Source organism: Rhinoraja longicauda, chromosome 8, assembly GCF_053455715.1.
Source record: "Rhinoraja longicauda isolate Sanriku21f chromosome 8, sRhiLon1.1, whole genome shotgun sequence".
Taxonomy (NCBI): domain Eukaryota; kingdom Metazoa; phylum Chordata; class Chondrichthyes; order Rajiformes; family Arhynchobatidae; genus Rhinoraja; species Rhinoraja longicauda.
Window position 1 is genome coordinate 29,848,436 of NC_135960.1, and position 27,284 is coordinate 29,875,719.

At 44.0% G+C, this 27,284-nt stretch overlaps 1 protein-coding gene across 2 annotated transcripts in view; it reads right to left on the reverse strand.

Annotated features, from left to right (window-relative positions):
- ahr1b (aryl hydrocarbon receptor 1b) overlaps nt 1-27,284 on the reverse strand; it is an 82,497-nt gene that overhangs the window by 12,889 nt on the left and 42,324 nt on the right. The window contains exons 3-6 of one of the 2 annotated variants that reach the window (XM_078403492.1): nt 26,160-26,275; nt 14,336-14,425; nt 12,599-12,704; nt 10,614-10,744 (exon numbers count right to left, since the gene is read on the reverse strand). In XM_078403492.1, coding sequence (XP_078259618.1) covers nt 10,614-10,744; nt 12,599-12,704; nt 14,336-14,425; nt 26,160-26,275 — 443 coding nt within the window. Of the gene's footprint in view, nt 1-10,613; nt 10,745-12,589; nt 12,705-14,335; nt 14,426-26,159; nt 26,276-27,284 lie in introns of both variants that reach the window. The other variant, XM_078403491.1, reaches the window with a different exon arrangement.

The window sequence follows — 27,284 nt, forward strand, 5'->3', positions numbered from 1 at the left end:
GGTAGTGAAGTGGCTTTAGGTTAGTCTGACCTGGGTAGAAGTGCACATCTTGCAGATGAGAGGGATAACTCAGCCGGGGGGGGGGGGGGGGGGGCAATGTTAACCTAACACTAACTCTGTATATGTGGGGGGTGGTGGAGGGGTGGGGGAAACCTTTTTTTCCAATCTCCTCCTCAACGCGGCCTCCAATCTCCTCCTTCATCGGCCTGCTCGGCTCGGCCCTGGGACTTTCCATCGCCCAGTGGGGGCTTCAAAAGTCGGGAGCCTCGATCGCCTCGTGGCACCACGGGGGAAGAATGAGGAGGAGATAAGACTTTTCTTTGCCTTCCATCACAGTGAGGGTGTGCCTGGAGCAATCACTGTGATGGCTGTTTGTGTTAAAAATTGTAATTGTGTGTCTTGTGTTCTTTATTGTCTACTGCCGGACCCTGACGTGAGAGGACACTGGCGCTATTTGTTCGCCGCTTCTCCGTCAGGATAGTTTGTCTGTTTGTTTTTATGTCTTGACTGTTTTTGTAAAGCGTCTTTGAGCATTTGGAAAAGCGCTATAAAAAATAAATGTTTATTATTATATTATTATAACACAGCTGCAGTGAAAATGATAGGATCAACACTGAATGTCTGCGCATGCAAAACTTTGCTATCTTTGAAAAGGAGAGGGGGTGTCGTACAGGACAAAATGAACAGAAATATAGTGGGTATGTTTTACTCAACTGGTGTGTTTGGAAAACTGATGTGATCGGGTAAACATCTACATGTATATTCCTTTGTGGAATTGAACCGATGGCCTCTGGCTTGAAGTCTGTTGCCAGGGAGAGTAGCTGCGGTGGATTCCACTACCGTTCTTAGTGCTCATCTTTCAAAAATCCTTAGCTATCTTTTCCCTTATCTTATTTTGGGAAGCGGGAGAAGGAAATGTGTTTGTTTAGATTCATACAACACAGAAACTGGCCCTTTGGCCCAACTCATCCATGCCGACCAATATGCCCCATCCAAGCCAGTCCCATTTACCTGCATTTCACCCATTTCCCTCTAAACCTTTCCTATCCATGTACCTGTCCACGTGTCTTTTAAATTCTGTTATAGTACCTGCCTCAACTACCTCTTCTGGCAGCTCGATACATATACCCACCATCTTATGGAAAAGGTTGGCCCTCAGGCTCATATTAAATCCTGTCCCTCTTGTAGTTGCTCTTTTTTATGAATGAATGTTTCTTTTATTATGTTATTTCTTTTCAGATGGTCTCCCAGCAACCTGATCTGCGTTGACGCTATGTTAATCAGATACAGGATCAAGCCTGGAGCACTTCACAAGAACTGGGGAAAATAGTATTCATGCAAATCTAAATTTTTATTGCAGTTAACTCTTGAGAAGATGGAATTTCCAGCGAAAGACACTTGCCTAGAAATTAAAAGGTGCCTTTCTCGGGTCATTAAGTTGTTCAATGTGTGGGTTTTTCATTTTTAAGGGGCAGTAGCTGGAATCAGCGAGGGTTGGGAGGCAAAGGTGTGAATATTGGGACAGTTCAAGTTGGAAGGTTACTAGAGAGGCTGGGGATATGTTGTGAAGAGGGTCAGCAATTTGAAGAGATGTGAGTCGTGGAGGCGGAAGTGTGACTTAGTAGTTGTGGGAGGGGTGTCGATATGTGTTGTTATATGTCACCCCGCATGTCTGAGTTTTTCACTGTCCAAAGGCACTTCAGATCCAAGTGGGTCTCTGGGATAAAAATATGGACTTTGTGAAACTTGACTCTCGATTCTCTCATGTATGACACTTTTCCCTGAGACCAAACTGCTCAGCTCACAAGGTGCTCCACAGTCCAGCTTTTGGACAATTGTACTGTGGGGAGTAGGAGCTTTGGTCATCCTCCAAACTTCTCTTGATTTAGGAATTGTCCCATTGGAATGAAAATTAGAAATATAACTCAGTTTTTGAAGAAGGATTCTCTCTGTCCCTTTCTGCGAGAACATTCATGAAACTTAACCTAACTTCAGTTCCAGAAATGTTATTTGAATCTACAATTAAGGGTGAGAGTGACTGAGCACTTAAGTGAAATTTGAGCTGATTTAAAAGAGCCAACATAAATGCATTAAGGTTATTGCATCTATCTGATCCCATTGAAATGTTAAGCAAGTGCTTAAAAGTCCAGAAGGCATTCAGTAAAGTTTGACAGGGGGTAAAAAATAGAGTGGGATTTATGATAGACTGACTGACTTGTCTTCTCTGCAATGCCAGAGATTATATAAGCATATAAAATTATGAGAAGCATAGACAGTCAAAGCCTTTTTCCCAGGATGGAAAAATCAAATATGGCAGAGTATGGCTTTAAGGTGAGAGGGGCAAAGTTTAAAGGAGATGTGTGGGGCAAGTTTTTTGTGGAAGCTGAGGTATTTCTCCCCTGGTGGGAGTATCTAGAACTGAAGGTCATAGGTTATAAGAAACAGGAGTAGAATTAGGCCATTCGGCCCATCAAGTCTACTCCACCATTCAATCATGGCTGATCTATCTCTCCCTCCTAACCCCGTTCTGTAAGAGGGGCACCAGTTTCAAAGTAAGGGGCTGCACATTGTAAACAGAAACAAGGAGGGATTTCTCTTGAGAATTGAGTCTTTAGAATTGCCATCACCAGGCTGTGGAGAAGAATCATTCGACATAGTCAGGCAGAATTTTTTTTTGGTCCACAAGGGAGTATTAAAATGAAATTTATTCAAAAAGTATCACACTAAACCAATTGAATACACCTCATCTTAATCAGTTGGAGCGCACCAGGAACATTCTGTGTACCTCTTTACATCCCATCCTAGAAAGAACATACCAGGCTTGAAGGAATGTACACAGAACCACCAGAATACTGTCAAAGATCCAAGGTTTATGAGCAATTTATAACGTCTGTCGTCACCAAATTTTGAGGATTTTTAAAGGAACTGACAAGATAAACAGAAACTACTGCTAGGATGTGAGTGATGAGAATTAACATTATGGTTCCTCAAAAATGGAAAGTGAGAATATGTAATAAAAAGAGAATGCTGGAAACACTCTGCAGGTTGGGCAGCAACTGTGCAAAGAGAACCAGAATTAGTGTTTCAAGTCGGAGTCAGAATCGGGAATGGCCATCAGTGACAAGTCAAATTGCCCTTGAGATGGTGATGCTGAGCCACCTTTTTGAAAAGCGAAGCTCACTGTAAAACTCTCAATGTGCTGTTGGGAAGAAAGTTCCAGGATTGGGACCCAGTGCTGATGAGGAATGGCATTTTCCAACTCAGGAAAATGTGTTACAGCATTTCTGTCTGCCTGAAGCCCTCATCCTTTGAGACGGCTGAGGATGATGAGACAGTTAAGAAAGCCTTGTAGTGTTGCAGAGCATTCTTCACTTGCTTATTCACCGCTGTCCTCTTTGTCATTTCCTCTTTCTTCGTCCTCAACACCATTTCCGCTGGATTTAAGGTCACTCCTGAAAAAATGGAGTCCACATTCTTGACACCACTCCTCTACATTTTGATCATTGCACCCCAGAGATTCCCATGGCTTGGTGAAGAAGTTAAGGGCCTGTCCCACTTAGGCGATTTTTTTGGCGACTGCCGGCGACTGTCAAAGTCGTAGCAGATCGCCAAAATATTCTTTTACCCGACGACAATGACCATGACAATGCCGAGTCAGGTCGAGATTACACTGTCTTCGGAAACATTGCGAAAATTCCCACGTTGTCAATGCTTCTCTGGCGTCCTGATTTTCGCTGAAATCACTGACAAGTCGGTAAGTGCTTGAGAGTTTTGAACTATAACTCCTTGTATGGGTTACTTAAAAACCACGCTTCACTGTAACAAGGAATAAACTGGATTTACTTCCAGTTTACTAATAGCTGTATTAAGTGGTTAAGTGGATTTTTGTGAATAGTGTGTGGGCATTCTTTGAAAATGTATGGAAGATGCATATCTGGTTTCTGGGTTGCATATCTGGGGTTGGAGCCCACTTTAAATGGAATGGCTGATGGCCATAAACATCGCAAAAAATCCCATGCTTGCCTGACCGTCAAACCGTCGCCTCCAATCTACCTGTCAAATGTCCTGATGGTAAATAAATTGGTTAAACACAAGCATTTATGGTGTTTTGAAATGACTTTACTTATTTTAATATTATGTGCTTCTAAATGCATCTAAGAGAACCAATCAAACCTGGGGACAGCATGCGACAGCGCCCGCCGACAAGCCAGCTGACGATACCTGCCGACAAGCCAGCTGTCGCCGAGAAATTTCAAACCGGAGATCCACTACGATTTTTGGAAGACTCCTCACGATCATGCTCGCGACACCCCGGTGAACTGTCGGCAACAGCCTAGTCGCCGGCAGTCGCCTTAAAATCGCCGAAGTGGGACAGGCCCTTTACACTTCATCATGAAGGCTTTGGAAACATCTTAGTTTGTTCTATCTGCCTCACAATCTCTCACCACAATGGAGCTTGGAATGTGCCAGACATGTGAACAAAGTTGAAAATCAAAACAACTGCAAATGCTGGAAATCTCAAATAAAAACAGAAAGTGCTGTAATAAAAATCTGCTGTATTTTTCCTGGCATGTTCCCATTTGTAAGCAATGTCCCCTGCTGCCAGAGTTCACCAAGTGTAATCAAGGCCTCAATACTGGGCTACAGCTTCAGGAAAGGATGCTGATCGTGAATGGCATTCTACTGTGGGGCTACAGTGAAGGGAAATTTTAAGGTAATGAGAGGAATGCTAATTAAATGGGCTGTTTTGCCCTGGTTGGTGTACTTTTAGAAACATAGAAAATAGGTGTAGGAGAAGGCCATTCAGCCCTTCGAGCCAGCACTGCCGTTCAATATGACCATGGCTGATCATCCAACATCAGTACCCCGTTCTGGCTTTCTCCCCATATCACTTAATTCCATTAGCACTCAGAGCTATATCTAACTCTCTCTTGAAAACATCCAGTGAATTGGCCTCCACTGCCTTGCTATTGAGGGAGTTTACTAGGTTAATTCCCAGAATGGCGGGACTGTCATATGTTGAAAGACTGGAGCGACTAGGCTTGTATACACTGGAATTTAGAAGGATGAGAGGGGATCTTATCGAAACGTATAAGATTATTAAGGGGTTGGACACGTTAGAGGCAGGAAACATGTTCCCAATGTTGGGGGAAGTCCAGAACCAGGGGCCACAGTTTAAGAATAAGGGGTAGGCCATTTAGAACGAAGATGAGGAAAAACTTTTTCAGTCAGAGAGTTGTGAATCTGTGGAATTCTCTGCCTCAGAAGGCAGTGGAGGCCAATTCTCTGAATGCATTCAAGAGAGTGCTAGATAGAGCTCTTAAGGATAGCGGAGTCAGGGGGTATGGGGAGAAGGCAGGAACGGGGTACTGATTGAGAATGATCAGCCATGATCACATTGACTGGCGGTGCTGGCTCGAAGGGCCGAATGGCCTACTCCTGCACCTATTGTCTATTGCCTTCCGTGGCAGAGAGTTCCACAGAGTCACAACTCTCTGGGTGAAAAGGTTTTCCCTCATCTCAGTTCTGAATGGCCTACCCCTTATTCTTAAACTGTAACCCCTGGTTCTGGACTCCCCCAACATCAGGAACAATTTTCCTGCATCTAGCCTATCCAGTCCCTTATAATTTTATTTGTTTCTATAAGATCCCCTCTCATCCTTCTAAATTCCAGTGAATACAAGCCCAGTCGCTCCATTCTTTCATCATATGACAGTCCCGCCATCCCGGGAATTAACCTGGTGACCTACGCTGCACTCTCTCAACAGCAAGTATATCCTTCCACAAATTAGGATTTGAGAATGTTCCCTCTGACATTAATTTTGGTGTCCCTGTGACATCAATTAAAGTATGCTTGCTGCCACACCTCTGTCCTGATGCAAGTGGAGGTGGTGGTTGGTCACTCTTGGCTTACCTCTTGCATTACCTATTGCATTCATTATTTGGACCAAGGTCCCTTGTGGATTGGCCTTGATGGAACCCAAACAAAGCAAGTGTGAGCAAGTTATTGGTGAGCTCCATGCTGACCACATACTCCACCTCCTGGGCTGGATTTGTTCTGCTTTGTGTCCATAGAACAGATCTGAGCAGATGACAGCGTACTGGAGTAGATGACATTACCGAACAGCTCACCCAGAAGAAGGAAATGGAACTGTCAGAAGGAACTGCAGATGCTGGTTTAAACCGAAGATAGACACAAAAAGCTGGAGTAACTCAGCGGGACAGGCAGCATCTCTGGAGAGAAGGAATGGATGACATTTCAGGCCGAGACAAGGGTTCTGCTGAGTTACTCCAGCTTTTTGTATCTATCTGCTCACCCAGAGATGACAGCATCGTGGGACAAGAAACTCCAGCGTCTATCACAGCCTGCACATCTTTCCAATCAACTGCTCCAGAAAACAAACTCATGCGCACACCAAATGTTTACACTTTTCTGACCTGGCTTCTCTGTTTTTCCAATTCTACATGAGAATGAAGGATACCCATTAAAACCAGCCTCTCCTGTCTCTATCTTAGTGCATTTGACCACTTCTCCCTTGCTGGCTGAGTCCAAGGTCAGGAGCGTTTAATTGTCATAACACTGGAACGGGAACAGTTCTTACTTGCTGCAGCTTCACAGGCACATTCATGTATCAAATGAATATACAATAATACAATAAATTATCACTGAAACTAGATAATCAAACCATTTTAGTACAAATGCATTGTGCAATCTTAAACAAGGTCCATAGTAGATCGTTGCTGAGGTGGGCTTGTGGTTAGGATTGAGCAGTGTCGGTTCAGTGCCTGATAGTTGATGGGAAGAAGCTGTTTGTGAACCTGGAGGTAATGGCTCTCAGGCTCCTGTACTTTCTTCCCGATGGTAACAAGATGAGCGTGTGGTCAGAGTAGAGTGGTCTTTGATGATATAAGATTCATTCTTAAGGTAGATCCCTCAGTGCACAGGGAAATGTCCACTACTTTCTGCCACCTCCTTTTTTCTTGGGTGTCCACGTTACCAAATCAGGCCATGAGACAACCAGTCAGTGCGCTCTCCACTGCATATTTGTACATATTTGACAGAGAATTTGACGAGAGCCGAATCTCCTCATTATTCTGAGGAAGTGTTCTGGGGGGGGGGGTCCTGAACCAGGGGTCACAGTTTATGAATAAGGGGTAGGCCATTTAGGACTGAGATGAGGAAAAACTTTTTCACCCAGAGTTGTGAATCTGTGGAATTCTCTGCCAGCGGAAGCCAATTCACTGGATGGTTTCAAGAGAGAGTTGGATATAGCTCTTAGGGCTAACGGAATCAAGTGATATGGGGAGAAAGCAGGAACGGAGTGCTGATTGAGGATGATCAGCCATGATCATATTGAATGGTGATGCTGGCTCGAAGGGGCGAATGGCCTACTCCTGCACCTAATTTCTGTGTTTCTATGACGTTGACGTATTGATGAGATTTCTTTGTGATTGCATCATTGTGCTGGGACCAGGACAGATTATCAGAGATGCGCACGCCCTGGAACTTGAAGATATTGACTCTCTCTACTGCTGTCCCATTGATGAGGACAGGTTCATGGATCCTTGGCTTTCCATTCCTGAAGTTACAATCAGAAGCCTGCAGGCAACTCAGAGTACCCTCGTCTGCACCAACAGTTTCTCAAAGAATTTTTGCAGCATTATCAATAGTGAATGTTATTGTTAAAACCATGTTTTCAGCAATTTCTGATAAAATTCTGTGCCCTATGAAACTGGAGACTGAGAAAGCATCTATGTGCTTTCACGAGTAGTATTGAGCTTTATATGGCTGGTGTGGATCAATGTATTTATTATGACTGCAAGGGCTTTCTCAATAGAAACAACTTAGCAACACATTTGAACTGCTGTTTGAGGAAGAGAATCAGAGGATGGTTCTGTAGACTCCTCCCCATCTCCAGTCCTACACCAATGGAGTACTATTTTGCCATAGTAGACTGCTGAATGTAAGACACTTTACACTGGCTTGTGATGTAGGTATTCCTCTGAAACATTGCCCAATGTCCTCACCACTGCAAACAGTCTTGTAGAACAAGTTCCCCGAAGGTGGAGAGCTTGAGGGGACAGCAATGAAAATGGAGCACAACTGACCGGCAGGTCAAGAGCAAAGTGCCGTCTGGTCACAGCAGAACATACCATAAATTCCACATTCCATCGCACTTGCAAGAAGCAGGCTTGGTGCAAATATAAGACAGAAAAAACAAACTGTGCTGAATAAAACAGTGAGTGAGAGAGTGGGATATCTAACTTGATGGCAATATCCCTATAGTGTTTAAACACAAAATTTCCTTGGATCTTTAGAAGCCAAGTCACGTCATGAAACAGCGTCAGTGAGAAACCTCAGTACTGTCCTGCTGATGGACATGTTGAAACAAAACGTTGCCATCAAATCCTGTAAAGGGTACCGACTTGTTGAAAGATTTTCCGTTTTTCAGTCGATATGACTAATTTGTGATGACCATCTGGTTCGTATTGCCAGCTATTTCCTTTTAGGTTGATAGGATTGTGTTTATGTTCCTTGTTTTCATAGTTTATGATCAGAAGGGAGACACCAGGGTGCTCAAATAATGTTACAAATGACAACTGAACGTGTCAAGATGGTGAATCCAACATTCGAATTGCCTTATTTCATGCACACCATAAATGCTCTTAAATCAGGGTCCACCATGACGGGCAACTGTTTGACTCACCAGATCCACCCCCCAACCTGGCTCCTTCTATCTACCATCCTTCTCTTTGGTCCACCTGTTACCTATTAGCCCCCATCTCACTCCTCCCCTTCTTCCTTTTTCATACCGGCCATCTTCCCTCCCCACTCTCAGTCCTGATGCAGTGTCTCGACCTGAAACACTGACAATTCCTTCCCCCATCTCCTAACACCCCATAGATGCTGCCCATCCTGTTGAGTTCCTCCAGCAGATTGTTCATCATTTGACCTGCAGACACCTCTTAAAGCCAAAAAGTTACAATCCTACATGAAGCTAAATTACATTGGACCAGGATGAATGGACAAATGTTTCACCCCAACAGAAGAGCTACCTAATGAATTATCTGTGAATTGTCAACTAACAGTTTTCCAGCATCTGTTTATTTTCAGTCGATGGAAGTAAAATATTTTGTGCTGAGTGAAATGGTAAAGAATTTTATTCAGTCCAATTTGGTTTAATCATTCTTTTCTTAAAGAATTTCTTTCTGATTTTAAGTATTATGGAATGTTTAAATCCTACTAATAACAGCTAAGATGGAGGGGGTTGTTCAAGAGAGGGGTGGGTAAATACATCTTTATGTCTGCTGCATGTATTTGACAGTTTAAGGTGACAAGCATTCTCAAAATAAAGTACACAGTTACCAAGAAGTAAATTAACACTGAAGCACTAACTCACTGTCGGAAGTTCTGGCCAGAGGAAAAAATGGCCAGCAGTGCTTCGGATGCTTCAATGTGCATCTCTGCTGCTTGGAGATCCTGCAACAAAACTGCAAGGGTTACGGCTCGAGTTTCCGAGCTGCCGTTCGGGTATTCTGAGCTCCTGAGGCAAAAAATGTAACTGCCTCAACTGTTGCCTATTTCCCCAGAAATAAACACTGTGTAATCTGACCTGAACAGCAACATGCAGGGTTCAAATTCCTTCAGGCAGGGCAGATGTCACTTCTAATCCATCAATGCAGTTCAACAGCATTAACCACAGTCCGTCTGCAAGCCTCAATGTACTCTCTGAAATCCATTAAGCTTTTTGTAATGGGATGATGCAGAGCAAGACATACCCTGGTCATTCCCTCCTCCACTCTCTCACAGAAGTTACAAAAATCTCAAAACATGTACCACCAGATTCAAGAACAGCTTCTTCCCCACTGTTATAAGATTACTAAAAAGACCTCTCAAACTAAGGATCAATTCCCAATCTCGCAATCTACCTCATTACTTATTTTTTATCTGAACTTTCTCTGCAGCTCCACGGTACTCTACTAGAAATGGGAATGAGCAGGTTCAGCAGTAAAAGCCCTGGTTCACAAGTTCTCGGATGATCATGATAATACAAGGTCACGTTCCCCGAGTATCGTACTGCAACATCAAGCTTGCTGCTCAAGTACTGGAAGGAAGGACTCAGAGAAAAGGCGACAAGGTTTTCAAGATACACAAGTGCTGAACTAAATGAACATCAGCTTCCAGTATTACACTTTACTGCAATCCTTATGATGACCAGTGACTAGGGTGTTGAAAATAAGAGGGTGTGGGTATAAGGTGACTGGTAAGAAATTGGAGGGCATTTGAGGGGGAAATCTTTCACCCAGAGGGTAGCTGGGGTCTGAAACACACTGCCTGGGAGGGTAGCGGAGGCAGAGACTCTCACAACATTTAAAGAAACTTCTGGGTAAGCACTTGAATTGCCAAGGCATGTGGCTCCTAAATGGGACTATTATAAGCACAATGGCTGTCATGGACACGATGCCCAAGAATCTGTTTCTGTGCTGTATGACCATTACCTATTTCTATGCAAGTTTGAAACTTGCTGTTTCACGCTGGAGACAGATTTTAATATTTTAAAAAACACGATATCACTCCTATGCCATGTATGTGATTGAGAACAGCAACCTACCAAGAAGCCAGATGAATTATCCAACAAACAGCGAAACTGGCAGATGAAGTTCCTCTCAAAGAATGACGTGTTTTCTGGTGGTAGCTGCTCAGGACCGCATGGGATTACAGATGTAGATGCAACCCGTTCACCTGAGGATAGCATTGAAAATGAGGCATAAATGAGAAAAGTGTTCCCTCTCCACATTCACCCCTCTTCCCCAGATTTATCCACTCACCCACACAGTGGGGGCAATTTATAGCAGTGAATGAACTGTCTTTGGCATGTGGGATGAAAACAAACTGCCCGTGGGAAACCAATGCGTTTACAGGGAGAATGTGCAAACTCCACGTAGATGCACCCAATGCTCGGAGTAAACCCAGGTCACTAGAGTTGTGAGGTAGCGGCTTTGCCAGCTGGACCATTGCGCTGCCCATGAGAGACATAGAGAGCAATTCTCCTGGTGCAAGGAGATTAATTGCTCAGGCATGCCCTGTTTCCGAAGAGAGCCCGTGGATAGCACAGAGCAGCAGGATGTCTGGAGTGCAGTCATGGAGATCTTACAGCAGACCTGGGGTTGGAGTTGACCTTGCCAGCAACACACCTTGAGTACAAGGTAATGTCCTCAATGGGAAATCCACTGTTGGGCAGGAAGGTGATCACCAGGGCTGTTCAAACCTTGGTAAATGTTACCCAGTCCAAGAATAGACACACCCAATACCAAAGCTCCTACCTAAAGCCTTGATTAATGTAGGGATAGGTGATCTCAACAGGGTGATTGTAATTCTAATCTGACTGGCCTCGTGCCCCTCCACTCCGACTTTTCAAGAGGATGCATGGCAACCTTGAATGGCCTCCAATGTTTAACACTGATAAGAACATGTATTGGTAATCAAATGAAGAGAGCATCAGGCACTGCGAGTTACCACTGAGGATGTTGACTTGTACTCAAGGTGTGTCACTGTCTAGGTCAATCTCATCCTCAGATCTGTTATGGTTAAATTACATACAAACAGCATTTTGTCCTCAATTAATTGTGCTAAATGAGCAATGAACCTGCTGTTTGTTGAGATTTGTTTCCATCGACTTCAATCCTCAGAAGAATACAAGGCATATTTGTTATAATGTCAGTAAGGATGAATTTCTGCCCTTGTCTACTCTCTTATGTGAGGTACAATCACATCCAGAGAGGATCTATGTCACTGCAGGTCAGTGGGAAAGAAGGTGAACCTGGTGCAGTGAATTACGTGGACCCAATGTTGCTTCTGATACCAGAACACACTTCAGTAAAACTACATTTTAAAGGCCCTGATAATTCAGTGGTTGTGACACGAGCTCAGTTAGCCTCATGGGGTTGCAGATTGTACTGTCTTCCCACATTAGTATTGTATCCTTAAGCCGTAGAACAGATTATTCATTCCTCACTTCAAACCTAACAGAGACAATTCCTTATTCTGAAACAGTAATTGCTCGTTCTAGACATCCCGATTAAAATAAATATCAACTCCACATCTACCCAGTGAAGCCTCTTCATTATTTGATATGATCTGCTTCTTATTCTGCTGAGCTGCATACATTTAGGTCTGATTACCTAACCTCCCCTCAGTGGTGAATGCTCAATCCATGAACATTCACTCCACACACTGCACAAGAGGCATCATTTTACTCAGCGATCCAGCTCATGATATTTCCAAATCCCTATAGAAATGAAGCAAGGCTCCTTTACCCTCACCCTCCAATCTATTGGTAATGCAAACTAACCCAAGTTTTGCTTTCCTAACTATTTGCTGCACCTGTGTTAGCTTTGTGGATTTCAAAATCCCTCTCAATACCAGCATCGTATTCAGTCTTCCCTTCATTCTCATCTAATGATACACAGCCTTTTCTACCGCTCCTATTTGAGTGCCCTCATCTGGCTTTTCCCCCCCTTCTCAATGTATGGACGTCTGTGCCTCAGAACAAAGGAAGCACGTGCCACAATCGTTTCCCCCACTTGCCTGACCGACCTTTGTTTGCCTCCGGTGGATTCAAGGCCCAGTGAAGGTTCCGGCGGAATTCTTGCTGGTCTTTGACGTGAATCAGCTCGAACACACTCTGGTGCATGACATCGGTCTGGCAAAAGAAAGACCCAAAAGCTTGCACATTTGAAACTAGGTTTGACATAGAGCAGTTGTGAGAACAAAGAGATAGCAGCGGCTGGAAAGCTTTCATCCGATTAGGCTGCCTCTGCCATTCAATATGACCAAACCTCCATTCAGTCTCACCTAATCTCATACCTTCCCTCAGTCGCAGGCATTCCTTTGTCTCCCCTGCAGTCTCTCCCAATCCCAATTCTTCAATCATATCAATTCTCCTGGTCTTCGATTCTGTCAGTGAGTCCACATGCAAATTGGAAGAATAACACCTCATATTTCGCTCAGGCAGCTGACAACCCATCAGTATGAATATTGATTCCTCTAATTTCAAGTAACGCTAGCATTCCCTCTCTCTCCATCCCTCGCCTTTCCAAGTCGTCCTGCCACTGTTGGTATCATTCATATCACCTCTCCCACAGCCAACAATGGACCACTGTGGGCTCCACCTTTCCTTAGTCATCAGTGCTGGCTCTGATTTATTATGTGCCTTTTCATACCTCTGGTTTTCCTCTCCCCTGACTCTCAGTCTGAAGAAGGGCCTCAAAGGTTAGGAAAAGGGGAAGTACAACGAGCCCTGGGTGTCCTTGTACATCAGTCACTGAAGGTAAGCATGCAGGTACAGCAGGCAGTGAAGAAAACTAATGTTAGCCTTCATAACGAGAGGAGTCGAGTATAGGAGCAAAGAGGTCCTTCTGCAGTTGCACAGGGCCCTGGTGAGACCCACCTAATTTGAGGAAGAACATTCTTGATATTGAGGGAGTGCAGCATAGGTTCACAAGGTTAATTCCCAGGATGGAGGGTCTGTCATATGATGAAAGAATGGAACGACTGGGCTTGTATTCACTGGAATTTAGAAAGATGAGAGGGGATCTTATAGAAAAATATCAAATTATTAAGGGATTGGACACGCTAGATGCAGGAAACATGTTCCCGATGTTGGGGAAGTCCAGAACCAGGGGTCACAGTTTAAGAATAAGGGGTAGGCCATTTAGAAATGAGATGAGGAAAAACTTTTTCGCACAGAGAGTTGTGAATTTGTGGAATTCTCTGCCTCGGAAGGCAGTGGAGGCCGATTCACTGGATGCATTAAACAGAGTTAGATAGAGCTCTTAGGGCTAGCGGAATCAAAGGATATGGGGAGAAGGCAGGAACGGGGTACTGATCAGCCATGATCACATTGAATGGTGGTGCTGGCTCGATGGGCTGAATGGCCTACTCCTGCACCTATTGTCTATGTATCTATGACCCTGAAATATCAACTATTTCTTTTATCCACAGATGCTGCCTGACCCGCTGAGTTTACTCCAGCATTTTGTGTCTATCTTTGGTGTAAACCAGCATCTGCAGTTCCTTCCTATGCATAGAAAATATATAACTGCTTCCATTTCAGAAATTCCCATCGGAGGAAAACTATTCATCTGCAGGCACCCACACAATAGGGACAATTTATAGAGGCCAACTAACCTACCAGCCTGCACATCTTTGGATGTGTGATAAAACCAGAGTACCCAGAGGAAACCCACACGGTCACAGGGAGAATGTGCAAACTCCACACAGACAGGGCTCCGTTAAAATACAAAGAACAGAACAGGGCACATTCAGGCTCACCTGGTGAAATCCCAGATAGTCCTGAACTGTCGGAGAGACATAGAATATAACCCCATCTGCCGTGACAACCAGTACAAATCCATTCAGAGCCTGAAAGAGAAACCCAAACCAAGATTAATATTAATGAAATCTGGAAACAAAAGTCGAGGCAAAACTAAATTGGTCAATTCAACAATTACGTGAATGAAATATTTGGAAACATTACAATCATGGGGAGTGTTAGACATCAATCTGAGATACCCGCACAACATCAGCGAGCAGTACATCATTGTATGAATTAGGCAATAGTTTGGTTCCAGTCCTGGGCATGTAGAAGTCACCCAGAGTGGTATTAGCAGGCTGGCTGCAGAAAAGTAAACACGACTTTCAGCCGGGCTTAACGTACATATTTATTTTATTCAATGCTAAGTTTTTAGGAATCTTTAACACTGTAATTGTGGCTGCAGAAGATGAATGGTGGTGGCAGAGGAGTGCTTGTGAGTGGGTAACCTCCAGGAAACAGGCACTCCCATGGTAATGATTCGCGACCTGCAATGACAAAATGTATTTGACCACATGAGCAGCGAGGAAGCTAGGGCCTGCAAGGATTTGCTGAGGAAACCCAGTCTGATCATCATCTCTAGACCTGAGCTTCCTTCTTTGGTTGAAGGTTGAGATCAGATGAATTGACAACTGTGTGGGATCCAGGTTGGAGCTGGAGGGAGAGACAGCAGCTGTGCATAAAGGCACTATTGATTCAGGGATTTTATGAGTGAGGTTGCCCATTGAGCCACAGCTCGTAGCGAGTCTCCAGTGTACTCCAGTGCAAGGACATGCCGTGTTGATTAAAAACCTAAACAGCCATCTGCGCACCTGCTAGTGTCGATATTAAATGTCCCAGGGCGCTATTGGGCATTGGTCCATTGGGGCTTCATTCCAAAACATTCCTTCTTCAACTATGATCAGACTTTCTGACTGTTCATTCCACCACTACACATTCACTGCCTGACATCCTGACTGTGCCGCCACACCTGTTAACACACCGCACAGAAAGGCTTTCACTGACCTTTGCAATAGTTCTCAGGGCCATTACAGGATCACGATAAAACGACAGTTCACAACATAGGGTGTCACAGACCAGAAACTTTGCTAGTTCTGCCCCTGCTTCAGAGAAATTAATTTTGGGCACCAACTCCACTCATGAATTTTCAGTCAGAACCATCCATTGTAACCACTACTTTATTACAACCCATCCGTGTTCAGGGGAGAGCAGGGGGAAATCACACTAAAGCTTTATAGTAGACTTGGTGCATTTGTGCAGGAGCGCTGGAAACTGTTCAATCCACTTGGGATCTCCACTTTTTCTCCTGTTGCCAGGCATTGACCTTCAGCCTGAAATGCTCTCACTCATCTCACACTAATAGATAAATCCAAAGGCGACAGCGATTCCACTGTAGCTCGCTGATTTTTAGATTTAGATTTTTTAGATTTAGAGATACAGCGCGGAAACATGCCCTTCGGCCCACCGAGTCCGCGCCGCCCAGCGATCCCCGCACACTAACACTATCCTACACACACTAGGGACAATTTTTTAATTTTTTTTACATATCACCCAGTCAATTAACCTACATACCTGTATGTCTTTGGAGTGTGGGAGGAAACCGAAGATCTCGGAGAAAACCCACGCAGGACACGGGGAGAACGTACGAACTCCGTACAGACGGCTCCCATAGTCAGGATCGAACCTGAATCTCCGGCGCTGCATTCGCTGTAAGGCAGCAACTCTACCGCTGCGCCACCGTGCCGCCCCTATTGATGATTGACGGTGATGACGCAATTCCCTCCATCACACAAACCAACCTCCCTCCCATTTACACTTCTCGCTGCCTCAGCAAGGCCATCAGCATAATCAAGGAAGAGTCTCCCCTCTCCCATCAGGCAAAAGGTACAGAAGTGTGAAAACGCACACCTCTAAATTCAGGAATAGTTTCTTCCCAGCTGCTATGAGGCAACTGAACCATCCTTTCAACAACTAGAGAGTGGTCCTGACCTACCATCTACCTCATTGGAGAGCCTCGGGCTATCTTTAATTGGACTTTACTGGATTTTATATTGCACTAAACATTATTCCCTTTATTGTATGTATGTGTGGTGTGCATGGCTCAATTGTAATCATGTATAATTTTTCCACTAACTGGTTAGCACGCAACAAAAGCTTTTCAATGTACCTCAGTACATGTGACAATAAACAAAGCCAAACTTTCCAGCGTTCTGAGCAGATGATAGAATGCAGCGAGGCCCACTGCGGGTTCAATAGTGTTGTGGGTTCAAATATAGGGGTGGCATAGTGGCAGAGCTGGTAGAGCAGATGTCTCTAAGCACCAGATATCTGTTTTCAATCCTGACCTCTGGTGCTGTGGGTGTGGAGTTTGTAAATTCTCCCTGTAACTGTGCAAGTTTACGTTGTAGGAAGGAACTGCATATGTTGGTTTAAACTTAAGACTGAAGAAGGGTCTCAACCCGAAACGTCACCTATTTCTTTTCTCCAGAGATGCTCTCTGACCCACTGAGTTACTCAAGCTTTTTGTGTCTATCTCTGAGCTTACTCTGGTTGCTCCAGTTTCCTCCCACATCCCAAAGGTGTGCAAATTAGTAGGTTAATCAACCACTGCAAATTGCCCCTAGTGATAGCACCTGGAGGTGGCCTGATTGATAGGAGGATATTTCCCTCTGACTAAAAAGTCTAGGACAAGCATTAGGAGTAGGCCTGAATAAAGGAGAGCTTTCTTCGCACAGAGGATGGCAAACATTTGACATTTTCTACACAGTAGAGCTAGAGAGACCCGGACACTTAATAACAAGAGATCAAGGGGCATAAGGATAGTGGAGGGAAATGGGACTGGGCATACAGAAGCAAAATGGCATCTCCTGCTTCTATTTCTTGAATTGAATACTTGGATCAGGCCCTTCAGCCCACTGCTTCCACACTGACCATCCATCAGTCATCAGCACTAGTTCTTTGTTATCCCACTTTTTCATCCACTCGCCACCCACTAGGGGCAATTTACACTCGTCCATTAACCTTCAAACCTGCATGTCTTTGGGATATATGAGGAAACAAGAGCACCCAGGTGAAACCCACAAAGTCACAGGGGAACATGCAAACTCGAACACAGACAGGACCAAAAGTCAGGATGGAACCGGAGTCCGTGGTGCTGTGAGGCAGCAGCTCTATCCGCTGCACTAGTGCCACCCTAGATCTTAGCAACCCTGCGTTCAACAAAATGGGTTCACTGCTGGAGCTGGGTATGGTAGAATATATGTTACCAAAAGAGTAATCCAGAATTTTTGTTAACTACCCAAAGAAAGTGAGTTCAAATCCTACAAAGACAAATTGAGAAATTCAACTTAGTTTCTTCATTAAGTAACCTGGGAATAAAAACTGCTACAGTTGGCACAATGTTCAAAAATACTTCCTCACTCGTGCTTTCTGGAACAAAATTTGTTCTCATTGAAGACTCAAGAGACTACAGATGTTGGAGTCTAAAGCAACAAACCGTCTGCTAGAGGAACTCAGTGTATCAGATATCATCTGTGGGGGAAAAGAACTGTTGACGTTTCAGATCAAAACATTGCATCAGAACTCTCATCTCAATGACCTGGCCTCAATACAACTCAAGTCCCACAAAATAAATCTCAGAATTGCTCTCTGAACTTTCCCAGTTGTGTTAGGGGTCCTTGACCTGTAATGTTAACACTGTTTGTAGGAGCCATTTTGTGTTTATTTGTTATTTTAGCATATTACTTCGTATCCTGCTGTATTTTTTTGTACACCAAGGGATTGTCCTGAGATGAATGTTGGAGTCTTACGTATATCGACTGGGAGGAGCTATAGGAGGAGTCAGAATTATGAGTATAATTTGCCCAGCACTGACGTAATGCTTCAGTGTGACACCAGAAGCTTGCTAAGATAATAAGGTCTTAGCAGCCAGACACGCCAACATAACATAACAACACTAAACATATGGTTTAGCAAGCCGGTAACAGGATACGAAGGAGTTACGGTGAGATATTAAGTTCTTACGAAACAAGTCGAACAAACAAGTCAAACAAACAAGTTAACGACGGGAGATATACTAATCTGTCTTGTATTATTACTTCAATAAACGACTAATTAGACTGCAACATCATGAAGATCTCTCTGTTGTTGTTATTTGCGTCAAGAACCATTGCTTCCCTCCTTCATCAACGGTAAGCTGAAGGACTTTATTGGGAAGGACTAAGTTCCGCGACATTGTAAGAACACGGTGGCGCAACGTAGGGTTGCTGCCTTACAGCGAATGCAGCGCCGGAGACTCAGGTTCGATCCTGACTACGGGTGCTGTACTGTAAGGAGTTTGTACGTTCTCCCCGTGACCTGCGTGGGTTTTCTCCGAGATCTTCGGTTTCCTCCCACACTCCAAAGACGTACAGGTATGTAGGTTAATTGACTGGGTAAATGTAAAAATTGTCCCTAGTGTGTGTAGGATAGTGTTAATGTGCGGGGATCGCTGGGCGGCGCGGACTTGGTGGGCCGAAAAGGCCTGTTTCCGCACTGTATCGGAAATATGAAATATGAAACTTATCTTTAGCCGGAGTGCTATTGTAAGAACCTATCTGAACTGCAGGGATTTATTGTAAAACTTCCTCAGCCAGAGTGAATAGATCAAGAGCTATCCTTGGTGAGAGAAGATAAGGTAACCTGTCTCTAAAGAGTCAGTTAAAAGGAACTGGCTCTAGGATTGGGGCTGGAGCTTGTTTATCGACTGCATGGAACAGGACATTTTTATTGCAAAAGCTGAACTCAGACTGATAAGAGTAATTTTCTGCGTAAATCTGACTTCGGAGAAAGGAAAACTTTGAAAGCTGATAAAGCATTAAGCTTTATAGGAAAGCTGTTTTTCAGAAGTGGCAAAAGAAAACTGCAACTGGAAAAGTTAGGATTGCTAGAAACAAAGAAGTGACCTTGTGCACGCTTGCTATCAGTTTTGTTTTGAATTCCTTGAAGATTTGGCTTTGCGTCAATAAGTCTTGAAGGGATATTGACGTACAAGTATGCTTGTACATAAATCTGATGTTCGGCCAGCAGGTGGTGCCATCAGAATGGATTCCCAAAGGGAAAATGGTTTTTCTTCAATAGATGGACCTTCTAAGTTCTCTTATGTCTTGGAATGGGTTGCCTCCCTGAAAAGCCAGCGTGAGATTGAAGAAGAAGAAAAAGAAAAACACAAGATATAAACAAGCTACCAATGAAATGATCAATGAAGAATATGAAGCACTGGTAAAGTTACCAATGCCTGAAGATGAGCTCAAAAAGCAAAATCAGTGGATTCACCAAACAGTGGAAACTTTTATCGGGTTTACACAAGGTTCTAAAGATGGTCATCAAACTACACACTCCATTGCTGAGAGTGTTACACAACAGAGTCGTGTAAACTTAGATATCATTGGATCTGCTGACAGTGCTTCAAATGTCTCAAACTCTAAATTGATCTTCAAATCTCGTTCTTTATCTCGTGCATCTTGGACACACTCTGCTCGTATGAAGGCTAAGGCAGACCTGCCCGTTCTCGCAGAACAGGCTGCCTTCATGAAAGACAGGCATGAGATTGAGGTACAGGAACAGGAATTGGAAAATGAACAACCGAGAAGAAAGGAAGAAACGAGATGAACAATTGAAAAACAAAGAATTGTCAAGTGAACATAAGCGAAGACATCTGGAAATGGAACTCGAAGGAAGAGAAGACAATTGGAAATGGAGCTCGATAGGAAGAGAAGACAATTGGAAATGGAGCTCAAATGGGAGAGCCAGAAGGACAGCTGAGAAGATGGAGGAACGATTTGGTACTAGATGCTGCAATAGCAGCAGCCAAGACAAGACTCAATGCACTTAAGGCTAGGAAATCAAGACACAGCTCGACAGTAGCTGATGAGATGAGCTCTTATTTGAAAAGAGGAACTGTCAAAGGCCCTACCTTTGCTAAAGCAAGAGAAAAGCGGCAAACAGCCAAAAGCAGTTTGGCAGCGACTACAGAACCTGTAGAATCACAGGTGCAAAAAGATCACCCTGAAATTCTTCATATTGAACAAAAGGACAAGGAATAGAAACCAGAACAGAAGGAAAAGCCAAGTGCAAGTGATGCTGTTCTCCCATCTCAAACGTGTGACCATATCGGGGCCGGTGATGAAACCTGCATCTCTTCCAAAGCAGTCCAAGCTGATCCATTGGCTGGAGAATCTGGTCCTGAAAATACTTGTCTGAGCACAGAGATGACTGAGACCAACTCTGAAGTAGCACCAGAAAATCGTGAACCTTCGGATCAAGAAATGATAGAACTGGAAACTTCAGGGGGTCCTGCACCAGAAAACCCAGCAAACCTTGAAGACGTTTCAACCAAAGTAATTGCTGAAAAAACTAGTTCCTCAGAGAACTCTTCAGTCTGTCGATGGTGGAAAACTAAATGAATCCATCACTAGCGAAACTGAAGCAGACCATCCAGAATTTTTTGTTACAAATGGAACTACTCTGGATGGTGAACTAAGAAGAGACCACGACAGCAGGGATGGGAATGGCTGCCCTGCCACTGCTGTCAATCGAATATCTATTGCAAGCCAAGAGGAGCTTCTGGTCAAGCAATACAATCACGACTTCATAATGAGAAAATCCAGAGTTGACACAATGCTGCGAAAAGAATTACAGCTTCAACTGGACAAATCCATCTTCTGGACCGATATCACAACGGTGCTTAAGTACCACAACAACAAAACCAAACGCTTTCAAACGTTTGAAGCAAAAATAATCTCTTTTGTAAGGGATGTTACTGATGTATCACAATGGAGATATGTTAGCACAAAGGAAAATCTTGCAGGTGAGACATCAAGAGGACTGACAGCAGACCGACCACTTCTTAAGCTGGAAGAGAAGAAGACTGAAGAGGATCCTGTCTAATGGGCAGAATATTGGAGACTGTACCAGATGCACAAGGTTTTGTGTGTACTGTTCGACTTCAGAGTAAGAGCAACATCTTGGAAAGACCAATTACGAAGATATATCTGCTCCTGGAAGCTGATACCTGATTACAGCAAGGTCTGGTGGCCTTGAAGGTTGAAGAATCACTATAGTAGATTAGATGCCAATATATAGGGCATGCTTTTTGATTATATATGATGTTTTTATGTCTCCTTTTAATGTCTATTAGTAATTGTTTTGTTATATACTTAGAACAAGTAGGAGCCGGTGTGTAGGAGCCATTTTGTGTTTATTAGTTATTTTAGCATATTATCATATTACTTTGTATCCTACTGTATTATTTTTGTACACCAGGGGATTGTCCTGAGATGAATGTTGGAGTCTTACGCATTTCGACTGGGAGGAGCCATGGGAGGTCAGAATTATGAGTATAATTTGCCCAGCACTGACGTAATGCTTCAGTGTGACACCAGGAGCTTGCTAAGATAATAGGGTCTTAGTAGCCAGACACGCCAAGCCTACTAAACATAGGGTTTAGCAAGCCAGTAACAGGATACAAAGGAGTTACAGTGAGATACTAAGTTCTTACCAAACAAGTCAAACAAGCAAGTCAAACAAACAAGTTAACGACGGGATATACTAATCTGTTTTGTATTATTACTTCAATAAACGACTAATTAGACTGCAATGTGAAGATCTCTCCGTTGTTGTTATTTGTGTCTAGAACCATTGCTCCCCTCCTTTGTCAACGGTAAGCTTAAGGACTTTATTGGGAAGGACTAAGTTGCCGCTACACTGTTTCTCTCTCTGCAGATGCTGACTGACCTGCTGTGTTGTTCCAGCAGTTGCAATGTTTACATCAGATTTCCAGCAACTGTGGTATTTTGATTTGGAGAAGTGCTTGGTTGCGACAAATGTTCTGCAGTCCACAACACCCGATGGAAAGAACAGGCAAGAAAGATCCGACTTATTTTACTGCCAATGACTCTCGGCACTCGACTGTTCTCTGAAGTCAGCCACTTCAACACTGCCTGTTCGCTGGATAAGGTTTTCCTCTAACCGCAGACACAATTAACTGCGGTTACTAATGGGGAGGCAGCAAAAGAGAGCAAGGAAAATAAATGTCAACACGGCCACAAGTTGTGACTTTTCAATCTTCTAGATCACCCTCCTCAATCTTCGGGCATTATAAATGCCATGAGTCACAAAGCTTTTTGACAAACAAGTAAGTTTCATACCGGTAAAATAATTTCTTTTATCCCAAGTTTCTCCTTGGCACGGAGTTCAATCATGAGAATTCTTACAGTAAATTTTTTTTTAAATCAGAATCTGGCAAAATAAAGCTGAGCCTGGGGAGGGGGAAGAACAAGGGATTTTTTTTTTCCAAAAGTGGTGCCAAAACTGACAAGTCAAATCATTTTTGTTCACTGCCAAGTTCTACCCTCTTGCTATTAATAACATATCATTTTAATGCACAATTTCTTGGAATGATTCCTGTTTAGTTTTGCTAATGTGCATTAAAACACATTTACGTATCAGATTTCTACATAGTTTATATTCTCCTGTGAAAAATACTTGTTTACTGTTCTAGTCTAATTATTGAAGATCAGAGTATGGCAAATTTCCACAGAGAAATCGCAATCATTGTTAACTTTCCTAGTTTACGTGGATCTACAGCATTAGTGCTCTCTTTCTCTATGACCTCTGTGTGCACTGCAACCTTCCTGGACTTTTCTACTTCTTCAATTCTGGATCTTGCACCTATCCAACTTTGATCGCTCTATGCCTTCAGCTTTAAGTGCTTTAATTGTGGCCATGTCTTCAGCTACAAGATGCTTCTGTGCAGCATTGCTGTTAAGGGATTTGTTATTAACTGCACACTTTCCCTTTACATTCAACCTCCCAAAGTGCAACATCTTATACTTGCTAGGATTAAACTTCATCTGCCATTTCTCCATCCATTTCTGCCCTCTGCGAACTTACTAATCAACCAATCTACTCCATTTACATCCAAGTAGTGTGTATATGTGTATGCAGATGAACGGTATATATATATTGCAATAACTCAGGAGTAACTCTGGTCAATCTCCTTTGGACTGTCTCTAATGCTATGACATCGCTTTAGTAAGGGGACCAAGGCAGTGCACAGTAGGCCAGGTGTGGCCTCACCATAAGTGTATGGATAGGAAAAGGTGGATAATGTACATATTACAAGAACTCAAAGATACAACATTGCTTAGGCAAAGAGATCATCTGGTTACAATGAGTTTGATTGAGGATGGAATGTTAATGGAGGATTTTATGGACTCTTTAAAATTCACACTAGGGGGCAGATCTTCAAGTCATGGAGTTGTACAGCACAGAAATAGACCCTACGATCCACAATGTCTACACCGACCATCATGCCCATTTGTGCTAATTCACTTACCTGCATTAATTGTATATCCCCCTATGCCCTGCTCATTTATGCACCTGGCCACATTCTTAAATGTTCTTACTGTCCCTGCCTCCACCACCTCCTCTGGTTGCTCATTCCAGATACAAACTACCCTTTGTGTGAAAGATTTACCTCTCTTAAGCCTCCTCCCCTCTCATCTTAAAACCGCTGCCTTCCTCTGTTTGACATCTTCTGGTGTTGGTTTACATCTCAAACCCAAGGAACTTTCTTCGACAGAGTGCTTCCTTTTATTGTGTGACAGCCACTCCCACGTCCTGCACTGATGGCAGTTTGTAAATGCAAGTCGAAGGGGTGGCCCACAGCATTCTGCATGCCACCTCTTCCTAATACCACCAAGACAACTCATGCAAGCACCAAGAGTAGCAGGAACTCTTTACATTGTAGGGATGGAGGGTGAATGTGAGGAAACCTTCGGTTCTGACCCAAAGCATTTGACAAGTGCATTCAACACCTCTGGACATTTACAGTCCCGAGATGTCTCCTCAGGGAGGGTGAGAGCAGTTGCCCTGTGAAGCTTACTCTAGGCAACAGGAACCCATCATTCCTCCTGTCACCCTTACGTACTGTAACTGGATCTGAACCCAGCCTGGACCTGAACCCAAGGAGCGAGGATGAGGTGGGTCCTCAAATCCAAAGCAGGGAACCAGAGTGGGTAGAAGTGACCCCAATCAGTGCCCTCTGAGCTTCTACAGGTTCTGTGGTGGATCAGCAGTAAGTACAAGCAAAAACACACAGAGGAAATATCTGCTCACATTCCTTTGTCTCCAGATCGACAGCGAACAGCATTGTTAAAAGCACCTAGCTGTTTAAAGCTGAGGACATGGTGATTGATTAGAGGCTACCTGCCAAGATCTTCAAACAGCAGTGCAGATAGTTGGAAACCTTTGTGTCTACTCAGACGCCAACTCCCCATCTGCTGTCTATCGCATGTCCTCTTCCACTGTGCGCTGGTATGGGCTTCAATATTTGAATTGGTGCAAAACAAGATAAATCATATATATAGGAAGAAGAGTCTCGACCCGAAACGTTACCCATTCCTACTCTCCAGAGATGCTGCCTGTCCGATGAGTTACTCCAGCATTTTGTGTCTACCTTTAGTTTAAACCAGCATCTGCAGTTCCTTCCTACATAAATCATATATATGATAGGTAGATATTGATAGGGTCAATGGGATACAGGTGCTGGGCTGAAAAGTGGACGTGAGATGGTGATTTTATTGGATGGCAGAACAGGTAAAGGTGACTCTTCCCACTCCTGTTTCCCACACTAAATCATGAACAGTGATGAAGAAATGCAGCATGGCCCACAATAGTTCAGTGCTGACGGAGATATCGAAAGCAGCAGTTCTTGTTATCTACTGTGTAGGAAAATAACTGCAGATGCTGGTACAAATCGAAGGTATCACAAAATGCTGGAGTAACTCAGCAGGTCAGGCAGCATCTCTGGAGAGAAGGAATGGGTGACGTTTCGGGTCGAGACCCTTCTTCAGCCCAGCACCTGTATCCCATTGACCCTATCAATATCTACCTATCATATCTTCAGACTGAAGAAGGGTCCCGACCCGAAATGTCACCCATTCCTTCTCACCAGAGATGCTGCCTGACCTGCTGAGTTACTCCAGCATTTTGTGATACCTTGTTATCTACTGTAGTTAATTAGATGTTCTGAAACTTTCCTCTTGTTCCCATCAAATTTGAGAGGAAATGCTTCAAAATGAGCAGAATATTCCTCGCTCCTCTTATGAAAAGAAGTGTAGTAATCCATACCAGAGGCCAACAAACACAGAAAGGATCTCGGAGAGAAGCTCTGCAGTGAGCGGGGGATACAAGAGTTAATCAGACAGAGATGGAAGGGAAAAAACGCTACATCATGGAAGAAGAGTCAGGATAATGTTCAATTAATAAAATATAAAAGCACCTCCACTAAAGCCGTTAGATTCCAAGATAGATACATTGATTTTAGTTGCAAAAGTAAGGAAGTTTAGTTCAGCTGTGATGTAGCTTTGCCGGTCTCGAAACATGAGGGTCATTCACTCCCCTGGATGAGCAGTGCTAATGGGTCCTCTCAAACTCACTGAAAGTGCAACTGTCACAATTGATTATCTCTCGAGCAAGCCAGAGCCCAGATCCCACGGCGTTGCTGCCAACCTCCTCAACTTTCTCTCCTCACCTTGCTCAACGGGTATGCCCCAGTTTGTCCTTGAACGCTGAGAATAAATCAGAAGTCCGGGCATCGTCTGCTAAGCTCAATCAGTGCCTTGAGATTAAAGTCAGAGCTGTTTAATACTCAAAAGGGAGGAATGAAGATGGAATGGATCTTTGCACTGAGGGGGGTACGTCAGGGAAGAGATAGCCAGCGACCTGACCATAGAGACAGACCTGCAGTAAAAGTTCTCCCTCTGGCAGAATTCCATCCACCAAACCAGGCATCTTCCCGTTTCCATGGTTACCATATCCATCGGCTATCTTGTTACAGCTGTGGTTCTTGAAGGCAACTGCAACGAAGCACAATAATGGGTTTAGCACAAACATAATATTTACTAAAGCCCCGCTGTGCACATCAGGACCTTTCAGTCCACTGAGCTTCTGCGCTACTTGCAGCCTGCAATGAATGACGGCAATGCCTACACCTTCTCACAGGGACTAATCTGAAATCCCCAGTCACCGTCAGGCCAATTTAAGATCAAAATGGGACCCAAGGGCACCTGTGTGCATGATGCAGAGCAGGCAGGAGGAGTCACCATGTCAGCTCCATCCATGGCACCTTCACCCTGCAGAGACAGTGTTCTGAGAAATGCAGAGACATATACTTCAACCCAACTCTCCATGCCCATCAAATTGCTGACCTGAGGTAGTTCCATTTGCCTCTCAATCTGGAATTGAATTGATGTTGGAGGAATGGCCAATGGCAGCTCCTGACCCATTAGAATTCGGAAACAAGGAACAAGGAACTCAGAGCATTAGGCAGCATCCCCGGAGAACATGGATAGTCAACGTTTTTGGTCAGGGCCCTTCTTCAGACTGATTGTGGGGGGGGGGGGGGGGGGGGGGGGGGAGAAAGCTGGAGGAGAGGATGGGCAGGATAAAGTTTGGCAGGTGAGCACAGGGGAGGGGGAGGTTTGATAGGCAAAGGCCCAGAAATGAAAAAATAGGTAGTGTGCGGCAAAAGGATTAAAGATTTGCAAAGCCAGAGAAAGGAATGTAGGTGGAGGAGGAGGAGTGAACTAGATGCAAGACCAGATGCGGAATAGAGAAGGGAGAGTGGAAAGAAAGGGGGAGGGGGGGGTAAGAGAGAAAAGGGAGGGGCAGGGCGGGGGTGGGGGTGGTTCTTATTTGTTGAAGGTTACCTAAAATTGGAGAACTCAGTGTTCATACCGTTGGGTTGCAAGCTATTCACGCGGAAGACAAAGTTCTGTTCCTCAGTTTGCGTGTGGCCTCACGCTGGCAATGAAGGAGGCTCAGGAGAGAAAGGTCACTATAGGAATGGGAGGGGGAGATAAAATG